This window comes from Arvicanthis niloticus, chromosome 27 (assembly GCF_011762505.2).
Source record: "Arvicanthis niloticus isolate mArvNil1 chromosome 27, mArvNil1.pat.X, whole genome shotgun sequence".
Taxonomy (NCBI): domain Eukaryota; kingdom Metazoa; phylum Chordata; class Mammalia; order Rodentia; family Muridae; genus Arvicanthis; species Arvicanthis niloticus.
The window spans coordinates 704,114-717,830 of record NC_133435.1 but is presented as its reverse complement, the minus strand read 5'-3'; the positions used below and the strand labels follow the sequence as shown (position 1 = coordinate 717,830).

General features: G+C 33.7%; 1 protein-coding gene across 1 annotated transcript; it reads left to right on the top strand.

Annotated features, from left to right (window-relative positions):
• Positions 1-7,766: 7,766 nt before the first annotated feature.
• On the top strand, positions 7,767-13,034 carry LOC143439642 (olfactory receptor 7G2-like). The gene is made up of 2 exons (XM_076925979.1): positions 7,767-7,921; positions 10,036-13,034. Exon 2 carries the CDS (start codon positions 10,048-10,050, stop codon positions 10,981-10,983), a length of 936 nt encoding a protein of 311 aa, XP_076782094.1. The 5' UTR covers positions 7,767-7,921; positions 10,036-10,047; the 3' UTR covers positions 10,984-13,034.
• Positions 13,035-13,717: the final 683 nt, after the last annotated feature.

Here is a 13,717-nt window from a genome sequence, read left to right as displayed (position 1 = left end):
TAAAAAGTTTTTAATTTCTTTCTTTATTTCATTCTTGATCAAGTTATCATTGAGTAGAACATTGTTCAGGTTCCATGTATGTAGGCTTTCTGTTGTTTTTATTGTTGTTGAAGATCAATGTTAGTTTGTTTGGATCTGATAGATATATGGGATTATTTCAATCTTTTTGTCTCTGTTGAGGCCCATTTTTTACCAATTATGCTGTAAATGTTGAAGATGGTTTCATGGTATTCTGAGAAGAAGGTATATCATTTTATTTTATGATGAAATATTCTATAGATATTCTTTAAATTCATTTAATTCATAAATTCTATTATTTTCCATGTGTCTCTGTTAAGTTTCTGTTTTCAGATCTATCCAGTGATGAGAATGGGGTGTCGAATTCTTCCACTGCTATTTTGTGAGGTACAATGTATACTTTGAACTTTAATAAAGTTTCTTTTATGAATGTTGGTGCTCTTGTATTTGGAGCATGGTTGTTTAGAATTGAGAGTTCATCTTGTTAGATTTTTCTTTTGATGTGTATAAAATGTCCTTCCCCATCTTTTTTGATAACTTTTGGTTGAAAGTTGATTTAATTTGGTATTAGAATGGCTATTCCAGACCCATTATCAGTTTTTTTAAATTGGATATTTTATGTATTTACCTTTCACTGTTATCTGCTCTTCCATTCTTCCCCAAAACCCCTTATCCCATACCCCCTCTTCCTATTTTTATGAGGGTGTGCTCCCACCATCCTCCCAATCCCACCTTTCTGCTCTTGCACTCCCCAACACTAGGGATTCAAACTTTCAGAGACCATGGCCCTCCACTTCCACTGATGCCTTACAAGGCCAATGCCTCAATTACCTATACAGGTGGAGCTATGAGTCCCTCCCTTTGTTTTCTCAGGCTGTCCTGAAAGCTCTGGTTGAGTATTTTGATACTCCTTCTAAAAAGGATAGTTTACTTATTTCAAATTATTTTCAAAAGTTTCCAGGAGATGCTTATTGGCTACAATATTATTTTAAGCTCTTCACAAAAGAATTTAAGCCTCTGTTTAATATTCTCAAGAGAGATGCAAATCCTAATTTCCCTCAACAATTAATTGACAGAAGAGGATTAATTTTACAAAAAGTAGAAGAAGCTATCATTAATCGATATATTATATAGATTGATTAATTGTTGGCTGTTTTATAATAGTCTTTTGATAAAAGAGATTATTAATAAAGATTTATATTTCTTTAAATAGTGTCTTCATGACTCTCTGAGAATGGAAGGAGTGACTGTTGGCGCTTCTGCCCTGATTTTACAAGAACTCTGTAAACTTGGCTTTAAAAACAAATGAGGGGAAACTGTACCTCCAGAATGAGTCTCCCAAAAATACTTTCCATCATGCCTTCTTCACTTTTAACTTTCTAAAACTAAAAGCTCATGGAAAATCTGCTGCTGACTGCCTCTGGCATAGCTGAGACCAATAAAAAGTATGCCACAGCTATGTGGAAAGACCCTCTTACCTTTAAATGAAATGGCCAGGACTCAGTTCTCATATGGGGCCGAGGATTGATATGCCTGTGTGATACCACAGAAGGCATAGCTAAATGGTCGCCAAAAAGATTAATGAAATAAATAGATAACCCAACAAGACCAGGCCCAATTATAAGTAAGATGAATAACAATTGACATCCAGGGAAGAAAAATCTCCCTGAGAATTCCCTTCTTTTTCCTTTCCAGGTTTAAATGAATCACCCGTGATGTCTGCTGTTAGGAGTTCTAATCCTGAAGCTGGCCTCTAGACTTATACTACTCAGACCTTCCATGGGCCTTTGACAAGAACATCAAACAGCTAGATATTGACATCACTAATCTGAAGAAATCCCTCATTTCCCTGTCTGAAGTGATCTCCAAAAATTGCAAAGAACTTTATTGGACTTGATTTACTTTTTTACAATAGGAAAGACTGTATACATCTCTAAACTGTGTACAACCCTTAAAGAAGAATGCTGCTTTTACATAGACAAAACAGGGATGATTGAAGAGATCATGAAAAAGGTCAGAGAAGGTCTTGAGAAAAGACAGAGAGAGAAAGAGAAAGATGAGAGCTGGTACAAGAATTGTTTTTCAACCTCTCCATGGTTGTTAACCCTACTTCCTTCCATCTTGGGTCCATTAATTGGGTTATTTTTGCTTATTTCTTTTGGCCCCTGGGCCTTAAATAGGCTGGCTAACTTTGTGAAACAACAGATAGATAATCTGATAGCAAAACCTATTCAGATACATTATAATAAGTTAGCTATGGAGGACCACAAGACTCAAGATGAGGTTGTTACTCTATCCAGGTGCTTCCAAATCCCATCTCCACCCAACCTAAAAGAGGAGACTTCTGCCCCTAGACCAAGCAGAGAGGGGCCACCCAAAACCCCCTCTGACTGGCGATCTGAATTCTTGCTTAGGCTGCGAGGCTAAGCACTCAAGGGAATAAATATAAAAGTTAAAACTATGTTTCTGGGTTCCCTGAGGGTCAAGCTTGACTGCATAGGGGTTGATGTCAAAAGTATCCCCTCTCCAGGAAAAAGACATCAGGATGGGTATGGCCCTCATGCCTCACTGGACAATGACAAGAGGACTGGAGCCATTACAAGGTCCTCTTTAATTACTAGAGGTCAGGCCTGTATCCTTGCTTTGGCAAGATTAGAATCACCACAGTCCTTCATACTTGGAGAAGGGAGGAAATGTCAGGAGCATCCCTGCTTATACACTGAAGGCCTAAAATCAGCCATAAGCCTAAAATCAGCAATAGTATGTCAGCAATACCTGACATATATGCCTGCTAACACAAAGTCTTGGGTCTCTGTGGGAAAACACTGAAATAGATGACTATATGCTATTGTAAACAGACTGCTTTTGTGGAAATTTACCAGCCCATGTAGACCTTGTAAATAGGCAGCCTTGGTGGATAGTACCAACTTAGATAAGGACAAGTGAATCATAGGCAGAGTCATAGTGACCTGTCCCTTGAACCTTCACCCAGCTGATACCCTGTTCTGAAATATATCTGTACTACCCCTGAACACCTATGCTCCTGTGTTATCCCCTTCCCTATATCCTGCATTTTTGTGTTTATAACCCCTGTGTTTAAAAAGTACAAATTATTATTTGATAATAATAAAAAAGAATGGCTATTCCAACTTGTTTTGTTGTTGTTATTGTTGTTGTTTTGACAGGGGGAATCATATGCATGGAAAATTGTTTTCCAGCCTTTCACTGTGAGGTAGTGTCTCTCTTTGTCACTGTGGTGCATTTTCTATATGAAGCAAAATGCTGGGTCCTGTTTATATAGCCATTCTTTTAGCCTATGTCTTTTAATAGGGGAATTGAGTCCATTGATGTTAAGAGGTATTAATGCAAAGAGATTGTTGTTTCCTGTTATTCTTGTGTTAGAGGTGGAATTATGTTTGTATGGCTATCTTCTTTTGGATTTGTTATAAGATTATTTTCTTGCTTCTTCTAGGGTGTAGTTTCCCTCCTTGTGTTGGAGTTTTCCATCCATTATTCTTTGCAGGGATGGATTTGATGAAAGATATTTTGTAAATTTTGTTTTGTCATGGAATATCTTGATTTATGCATATATACTAATTCAGAATTTTAATAGATATAGTAGCCTGGGCTGACATTTTTGTTCTCTTAGAGTCCTGATCTCTTTCAAAGAATTTCTATATCCAGGGTTGTCTCCCTTTCTGATTTCTTTATTGTGTCTATTTCCATTTTAGATCCTGTTTGGTTTTGTTCAGTTCCTTCACCTTTTTGTTTGTGTTTTTCTGTAATTCTTTAGGGGATTTGTGTTTTCTCTTTAAGGGCTTCTACCTGTTTACCTGTGTTTTCCAGTTTTTCTTTAAGGGAGTTATTTATGTTCTTCTAAAATCCTCTATCATCATCAAGAGATGTGATTTTAAATCAGAATCTTGCTTTTCCAGTGTGTTGTGGTATCCAGGACTTGCTGTAGTGGGAAAACTGGGTTCTGATTATGCCTTGGTTTCTGTTGCTTATGTTATTGCTCTTGTCTCTTAACATTTGGTTCTCTCTAGTGTTAGTTGGTCTTGCTGTCTCTGAGTAGAGCTTGTCCCTTCTGTGAGCCTGTGAGCCTGTGAGCCTGTGAGCCTGTGAGCCTGTGAGCCTGTGAGCCTGTGAGCCTGTAAGCCTGTGAGCCTGTAATCTTAAGTGTGTCAGCACTCCTGCAACACTAGCTCTTTCAGGACAGGATTTGTGTCCTGAGAGCTGTGCCACAGGGTTATCTCTGGGGTGCAGATGGAGACTGGAAGGATCCTGTCCTCAGTTGCTCTGAGGTTCCTGAGCCCTGTGGTTTACTGGCAGGTATCTCTTTGGCCAGTTATTGGAGCAAAATTATTCTTCTTGCCTGTTAACTTAGGAGTGACAGCACTCCTGGGAGACCAGCTTTCTCTTAGTGTGATTTGTGACTGGAGAGCTATGCCACAGGATTAACTCATAGGCACAGAGGGAGACTGAAAGGATCTCTTCTGCACTTTCTTCCCTCCCATTCTAGCATGTTTCCAACCTGATTTATAATTTTTCATATCTCCTACACTGAGGCCAGTCTACATGTCTCATTTCTCTCTTGTGTTACTCATTTTGATGTATAAAATTTTGAACTTTCAATTCTAAGGCTTGTTTCTATATTTTAAAGTTTTCTTGTTTTATTATCTCTGATAATTTAACATTTTTTCTTTTTTTGTTCCAATGTAGCCTTGTTTTCACCTTTCAATTTTCTCTGTCTACAGTTCATTCTGATCTATAAATGTCTCCAATTTTTCTTTCAAGGGCTGTCTTATTTTTCCCCCATTTTCCCTTTTCTTCTTTATTTTTAATTGTAATTCTTTCTGATTTTTAAAAGACTCTTTGTTTTAGAAGGTATGGAGAGTCATTATTACCTTCAAGATATGAGTTAGCCACTTGGCAATATTCATAATTTTCTCCATTTTTAAGCTGTCTGAAATAGCATTTTTAAAGTCCAAAAGGACTGAATCATTGTGTCCTTTATCATATTTGTTTATTTCTCATTAAAAATTTTAATTTAATATATTTATATTATATATATTATATTTATATATCTAACTATGTTTTATTTTCAACCACTTTTGTATTTTGCATAAGAGTGTGGTTTTTTAGAACAGATTTTACCTGACCAGAGGCTGTGTTCTTTGTCTGTATCTGGGTTCTGCTTCTCTTGCTCTGAGTAGCTCTACTCCTGTTTTTAGTATAACAGAAAAAAGGGACTTCCATCTTCCACCTGTAACTTGAGATAAAATCACCTAGTCCTTACCACTTCCACTTTCTGGGAAATTGTATGGCATTGGTTCCTTAGGTTGGAATGTGTCTGACCAGTAAGAGGCCCTAGAATTTGGATCTAGCAAGCTGGCTTTGCACTTTACGTAGACATTTTGGCCAGAGACGGCAGCTTCATTAGGCTACTGCCTAGCAAGAATTTGCTTCTCTCTCTCTTTATTATTATTATTATTTTACCTTACTTGTTCAGATGCCTGGGGATTTTCACTTTGTACCATGTCCTATTACTTATGCTATGGTGTGCTTATAGACTGGAACTTAGCATGGAGGTCCTTTGAGAAATTCAACAAACAGTTTACAGAGATAGATGCAGACACTTAAACCAACCATTGGACTGAAGTCAGGAAGCCCTATGATTAAATTAGGGAAAGGGTGGAAGAAGCCGAGGATGAAGGGGACCCCATAGGAAGTCCAGCAGTCTCAACTAATCCAGCCCCTGAGATTGTTCAGACACTAACTCACCAACCAGGAAGCATACAAGAGCTGATCTGAAGCCCTGGATACATATATAGCAGAGGACTGAGAGGTCTGGCCTCAGGAGAAGATGTGCCTAACCCTTGAGAGCCTTGAAGTCCCAGGGTATGGGGAGGCCTGGTGGTAGTGGAGGGAACTTCCTCTTGGAGATGAGGAAGGAGGAATGGGATCAGGCACTATGGGAGGAGAGACCTAGAGGGGATAAATGACTAGACTGTAAAAAAATACAAGGAATAATAATGCCAATAATAATAATAATAATAATAATAATAATAATAATAAAAAGGAAAATGCTTGATTTGCAAATACAGTGTAGAGCTTAAGACCCTATTATAAAACAAAATAAAAATTCCATCTGTTATGTTTTTGCTTTGAATCCCAGCAATGGGGAGTCAGGAAAAGGCTGATCTCTAGAACTCTATAGCCAACATAGCCTAGCCTATTCATCTTGTCTCAGAACATATGGTAGATGGTATCTAAGGATCTAAGAGGGCACCACAGGATTGTTCTCTGTCCATCTCATGAGTCTGAACATAACTGAATGTACACACACACACACACACACACACACGTGCACTTACACAGGCATACACATGCACACTAGTACAAACATGCACACCAATACCAAACAAAACAATTATTTTTAGGTATGGGGTCCATATTCTAATTCATCATTCAGTAGGCTATGGCAAGAGGAATTATACAAATTAGATAATTCTGGTCTAAGTATCAATAACTTTTGACTCATAAAAAACTACTGAGACTTGTTATTACAAAATAACACTCTCTTTCTTCTCTGATTACATAACTATGAGCTTCCAAGTCTAGTTATTTAACACGAAGAGTGTCAGCTACAAACAGTTACTTTGTTTTAACTCCTATATAATAGTTTAACAACTAGATATTTCTGAATAAACTTTAATTAGAAATCAATTTGAGATACTTCATGTTATTATTTATCATTATACTCAAAAATTATTAATACTATATATATATATATATATATATATATATATATATATAACTCTTACAATTTACATACTTTGAGCAACTTAATCAGAACTCACATAATTATTTTGTCTTCATACACACATTCTTACTTATTAAGATATTTTCTGTTTGTATCCTCTTGGTCACATTTTAACATTTTTATTTATCTTATGTTTTTCTTAATACCATGAGACACAATGATATTAAGAAATGTATTTTACATTTTTTGTGAGAATTTTTTCCTAGAGGCATAGATGTTGCAGCAAAATAACAATGGTGGGAAATGAATTACTTTCAAAGGGACTAAAATTGTAACATTTCAAATCATCATTACTGGAGTTCAGTCATTTAGTATTATAGAATCTATAACAGTTCTCTCTTAGTCCCCCTTATCTCTGGATATTGGAGTTCACCAGATATAATTTCCTGAGAGAAAACATGCTAGAAATCAAAGTTCAGTAGCTCAATAGCTCTAACGTACAAATGAGAAAACTTTTCCGTTTCACAGTGTGTTATTTGATAAAATGTTATTGGTAAATATTTTCCCCAGCAGCATCTTGGACACCTTTAGCTATCAATATACAAAGACAAATTGGGATAATTATGCTCAGAGTATATAGTTCTACAACATATAATCTAGCACAGATAGTTATATTGTCCATTCCAACATAATACTATTTTTATTGGATGATAGAAAATATTGTTTAGTATATTGCTATCTGTTTAGTGCATCAGTAAAGTGATACATTTTTAAAAAATAATTTAAATGTTAAGATGTATGCAAAGTCTGTGAAATGGAGATAAACAGACATGATAATACTAGGAGCAGTATAATCATGCCCCAGGAGTCAGGATGCAAACCATCTTTATTTTACTTTATCCCTTGAGTTTAATAAAATGAACTCACCTGGCAGAGATGGGTTAATGAGGACTTTGGATATTAGCCAGTGGAGATACTGAAACTATAGGTGTTAGACTTTGAAAACTGATGTAACATCTCTGACCCTGGTGGACACTAAAACATATGAATTCTCCTTGAGATGAGTCTTTCTAGCAAAGAAGAAATGATTCAGTCTCTTTTCTTCACAGGAACATACCTTCTATCTTCAATATCAAGGTAATGTTTGAGTCCTGTTGCTGTTTAGATGAACCATATAATATAAAGTTCATTAGTTAAGGTTGAGAAGCTGAGATTATGTGTGATTCATTAAATAATTCATGCTTAAATTCATGTTGATTCCTTGATATTGATTATAAACTCTTGTCATAAAATATCATTTTCAAGGTTGATCCCTTTTTATAATTCTCATGACTATTATTCTGAAAGGTGACTTTAGTCGAGCATCTCTCAGATATTTATAATTGTGTTGATAGGGATAGTTTTCCTACTACATTTCTAAAATAACTCAATAACTTTTTTGTTTCATATTAATGAATGAAACTTGTATGGTGGTTTATGGTTGTAATAAATAATAAAATTTGAGTAAAGGTGATGTGAGAATACCAACTTTTGAACAGAGATCTAAGAGATTTCCTCTTTGTGCATATTGAGCACAACACAGTGCACAATCTAGAAAAGGACTGCTGTCGTCAAAGTTAATCACTGTAACTGATTCTCAGCATAAAATATTCTTACAGCTTATTTTCCAAGAGCTTTAGAAATATTATTTAATAAATTTGCATATATGTGAGTAATACAATGAAATATATACATATATTACAAATTGATTAATTCAAAGTAGAATAACTATTCATTCCATAAGTCTGGTATTCAATCAAATAATATATGCTAAGCCTGTTTTGTCCTTGTTTACCATCAGGGACTGTTCTGGAAAGAAACATTCATATTATCTAAACAATTTTCTTTAAAAAGTTCACATAATCCTACAATCTAGAAAATGATGCTTTATAAAGACTATAATACTGTAGTTAGTTTAATCTGATTTTCTTTATGTTTTTCTTTTTATTTCATCCATTTAAGAGCAAAATGTAACAACTCAGCTTATAAGAACATGTTAATATGTAACAGAGACTCTCATAGTTACCATTTCCAAGTTTGTATAGAAATTAACTTGTAAAGGAGAAGGGTTTTATTTTTCTGGCTCTTGTAATTCTAATGTTTACATAAGCCTATCTAGGTAGTATATACAATCTACATATTGTACCTTAATTTAGAGTGAATTGAGTATGTTTATAAAGAAAGGTTTTGTTTAGGAGGAAAATACCAAAGCTGTAAGAGCAAGTCAGGGGTCTCAGCCTAATATGACAATACTGTATGGTCCAGGTATATGAATAATATTTAGTCAGAAAACTCAACACTCAGTCAGATAAACTTTCTGACCCCAAATCTTCCAGTCATTGCTTATTTTATAACAAAGAAAAGATTCCTCTTTCCAAAATATTTTCATGGGTAAATATAGTAATTATATTAAATATTTCATCAACAACATGATGTGTCATTCTCATTTTACAAAAAGTCTCAACCCTTTGTGAAGACTACAAACATCAAAGTAATGCTGAGAATAAAAAAAAATCTCTAGGAAAGAGTATGTTAATTTGTTAACCAGTACCAAATGATTAGCCCTCAAAGCATACATAAGAGTAACATTACATTTACTGATATGATTATATTATTAATATATACGATTATATTATGTTTATATATACAGTACAAAATAAGAAAAGGCTATGATTTGAAAATGAGAAAGTATGAGTTTATCAGAGGGTTTGAAGTGAGAAAAGTAAGGTAAATATAATGTAACTATATTATCATCTCAAAAAATGTAAACAGGGAGTTTGATAATTGGCAAAATTTTTATAAGAAAGCTTACATGTTGTTTGCTCATATTTTTGCTGGTATAATCCCTGATTTAAAGCCATAGATTATACATTTAGTTTTATAGGCTTTTGATAATACACAAAACCATATTGGTTTTTGTTTTTCAATCAGTAACAGATGTAATAGGAAATTCTGTGGAAGAAAAAAACAACCAAAATAAACTATTTGGATGCTATCCATTTGCTATACTAGGCATGGTTATTATATAAGTTACATATTTTCTCAAAATTAATCATATTACAAAGTAATCTAGATGGCTTGTTAGAACATAGTCTACTGATCCTCATATTAAGAATTAGGAATGAATACGATTCAACCAAATAACTTATAATTCTAACATCTTTCAATACTTGATTGTTGTTACATTTTATTTCACTCTATATTTAAAATAGATTGCTAAAGACATGGGAGGCGAAAACCAGACAGATGTTTCTCACTTCTTTCTTCTGGGACTAACAGATGATCCAACTGTGAAGCCTATGATCTTTTGTCTTTTTCTGTTCATGTACTTGGTCACCATCTTGGGAAATCTGCTTATTATCCTTGCTGTAAGTTTTTATTCCCATTTGCAAACACCCATGTACTTTTTTATTTCAAATTTATCCTTTAATGACATCTGCTTAACCACAACTGTCATCCCAAATATGTTACTGACTCTCCAAACACAGGATCAGAGCATCAGTTATGCAGGCTGCCTTACTCAGCTTTGCTTTGTCTTGCTTTTTGCTGGATTTGAAAGCTGTCTTCTTGCAGCAATGGCCTATGACAGATATGTAGCCATTTGTTATCCACTGAGTTATACAATAATCATGAATTTTCACTCATGCGCCATACTAATTCTCTTCTCTGTTTTCATTAGCGTTTTGAACATGGGACTTCTTGGTCTCATGGTATTAAGACTATCCTTCTGCACAAATTTAGAAATTCCCTTATTCTTCTGTGAACTTTCTCAGGTCATGAAGCTTGCCTGCTCTGACACCCTCATTAATGATATTTTCATATATTTTGCAACATTTATATTTGGTGGGATCCCAATCTCTGGTATTATTTTTTCTTATGTCCAAATTGCCTCTTCTGTTTTGAGAATACCATCAGTAAAAGGAAGATATAAAGTTTTTTCCACTTGTGGTTCTCACTTGTCAGTGACTTCTTTGTCCTATGGTTCAGGATTGTGGGTTTATATAACCGCTTCAGTTGCTATTTTACCCAAGAAAACTTCAGTGGCCTGCATTATGTACACTGTAGTCCCACAAATGTTGAACCCATTTATCTTTAGCCTTCGAAATAAAGACATGAAAGGCACTATAAAAAAAATAATATGTAGAGTATCTTCTCTTTAATAGGAATGATTTCCTTAAACTTATGTTCGGTTAAGGAAATATATATATATATATATATATATATATATATATTTATTAAAAATAATTTTTAAAATGTACTGAAAGCAATTCAAATCAAAATGGGGTTTCCTCTGAAAAAATAGAGTTTAATAGAAATTTAAATTTTTATTTAAATATTAAAAATGTTTCAGTTTTTAAGGACTTGGATGGAAAATGATCAACATTAATGAATTTAGAAATCATAGCATAATTTTTGTAATTTATGATATTTAGCTTTTTTGAGATTCATTTTATTTTTAATTATGTGTATATATTTTGTATCTATATGTGAGTATGTCTATAGGAATATGGGCCCCAAGCAGTGGGCCAAAGAAGGTGTCAGAAGTGAGAAAACATTATTAGTAATAGTGTGTCACCTGATATAGGTGCTGACAACTGAACTCCAGGTTTATGTAAAAGCATTAAGAGCTCAGAACTATGAGCTGTATCTATTTAGCATATGTTTTTGATGTAATATTCTTTAGATATGGTTGAGAAGCCAGTTCCATTTTTTTATCACCTACTATCTTTCTGAGTATTTTTAAATGAAAAGTGCCAGGACTATATATTTGACTAACAAAGGATTTTCTAAGGCAGAGGGAAAACAGTAAGTATAATTTGACCATTTACATGTACACATTTGCCCATTCTCAAATAAAGAAAAATTTAGAGAAAAATTTTCAAAACTGACCCTGAATACAATGTTACTTATTGTTGTTGAAGGCAACACTGGTACATAAAAAACTTGAGTTTAACTACTTCTTTAGAAGAAGAGTTTAACTTTCTTCTTTGGAAGAAAACATAAGAATTAAAAAGATACTTTACATGTGGTGATATCCTATTTATTCCCCTAATGTTTTCACAATAGTTTTTCAAAACAGATTGATAGACTTATACCTATGACTAGTGATATGCGATAAAGTAGGAGGTATCAGATGACTATGGTGTCAAACTGAAGAAAATCATCAGGTTCCCTTGCTAAAGTGATGAGCCCTAAAATTTAAGGTTGGGATACTGCATATTGACGTGGATAAAGCTGTTGAGGTCTATCATATGAATACCACTGTTAATCCCCATAGTACTGATGTTTCAATATCCACAGCTTCTCATTATTCAGACATTTCATTTCCATATGATCACAGGGCAGTGTATAATCCTTGAGGAGTACCAATAAGCATTAAATAAATATTAATTGGATTATTTGTTCATTAAGAATTCAAGAATATTTCTCTAATTCTGATGCACATTTATTTCACTACTGTTTCAGCTCCAAAATCTGGTTTACATTTATTTATTTATTTATTTATTTATTTATTTATTTATTTATTTAATGTTTTTGGGTATACTGTTGCAGTCTTCAGACATAGATGCCAGAAGATGGCATTGGATGCCCATTACAAATAGCTGTGAATCACCATGTGGTTGCTGGGAATTGAACTCAGGACCTCTGGAAGAGCAATCAGTGCTCTTAACTGCTGAGCCATCTCTCTAGCCCTCCATTTTAATTATACTTCTTTTTTGTATACATAGACAATACTCTACTAATAACAGTATAAGACAGATACTTTGAGTCAGTAAAAAATTCTTTATGCATGCAGGTAGCTTTAATAACAAATGCAAAAATAATCTGATAACTTGGTAGAAACATGCTAACAATGAGATGCTGAAGACTAATATTATGTCAGTTTAATAGTACATTGCTACTGCCTATTCTATTTAAGTGTTAACAATACAGTTTGTGTGTGCATACCTAAAAGTAATATTTTCTTTGCTAACAATCTGCTTCATTATAATAAATTTTGTACGTTTTGTCTGTGTAAATTTGTGTATTGTGATACTTATAAAGATATTTTTACTTATCTAAACTTGAAAACTCATCAACACAGTAGTAATAGATTACCCATAACAACTTTCCTTGGTCAAATTTAAACATTTTGTTCTGTAATCACTCAATCTTCATAGAAATTTTTCAGATTCATTATTTGTCTCAATAAATATGTTTTTGAAAATTTCATTCTGTGCATAGTGTCTTTTGATTAGATCAATTTCATATTTACTCTTTCAGCTTCTCTCAAGATGCTTCAAAGCATCTTCTTCCCCAGCTATATGCTCTTTTAGTTTAAATTAATAAGTCACTGAATCTAGTGTTTTCCATGTATCTGTGAGGAGACATTCTTCAGACAATGAGCCATTTATTAGTAGCCATATTCCTAAAAAACAATTATTATCCATCCATAAAGCATCATCATCTACCAATTGTTTTGTAGCTAAGAGTGGGGCCTGTGGAACTCCTTTCTCCCTCATCAATTTGAGAACTTACACTGCTTTGATCTAATACAGATGCAAGTCATTCAGTTGCTGTAGCTCATTATATTTATTGATTATTTATTACTTTATGATCTGTAGAGAATTCTGTTTTGGATCTACCCATTATTGGTATCTTGTGTCAATTATTTATATATTACTCAATGTTTTAACAAAATTTTCCATGGTTAGTAAAGTTCTTAATGTGAGCATTTTTGTATGGATATATTTATATAAATTATTTTTTCTGTATAGTTATTGTGGATAAAAATGGATAAATCATGCAGGAGGTTATGGTAAAATAATGTAGAAAGATTTTTATATATTTTTCACCAGCATTATATCATTAAAAGTTCTCATAAACTAAGTGAAAAATTTTGTTGCTCATAAT

Coding starts and splice junctions, on each gene's coding strand:
- LOC143439642 (XM_076925979.1), top strand. CDS start 10,048: ATGGGAGGCGAAAACCAGACAGATGTTTCTCACTTCTTTCTTCTGGGA.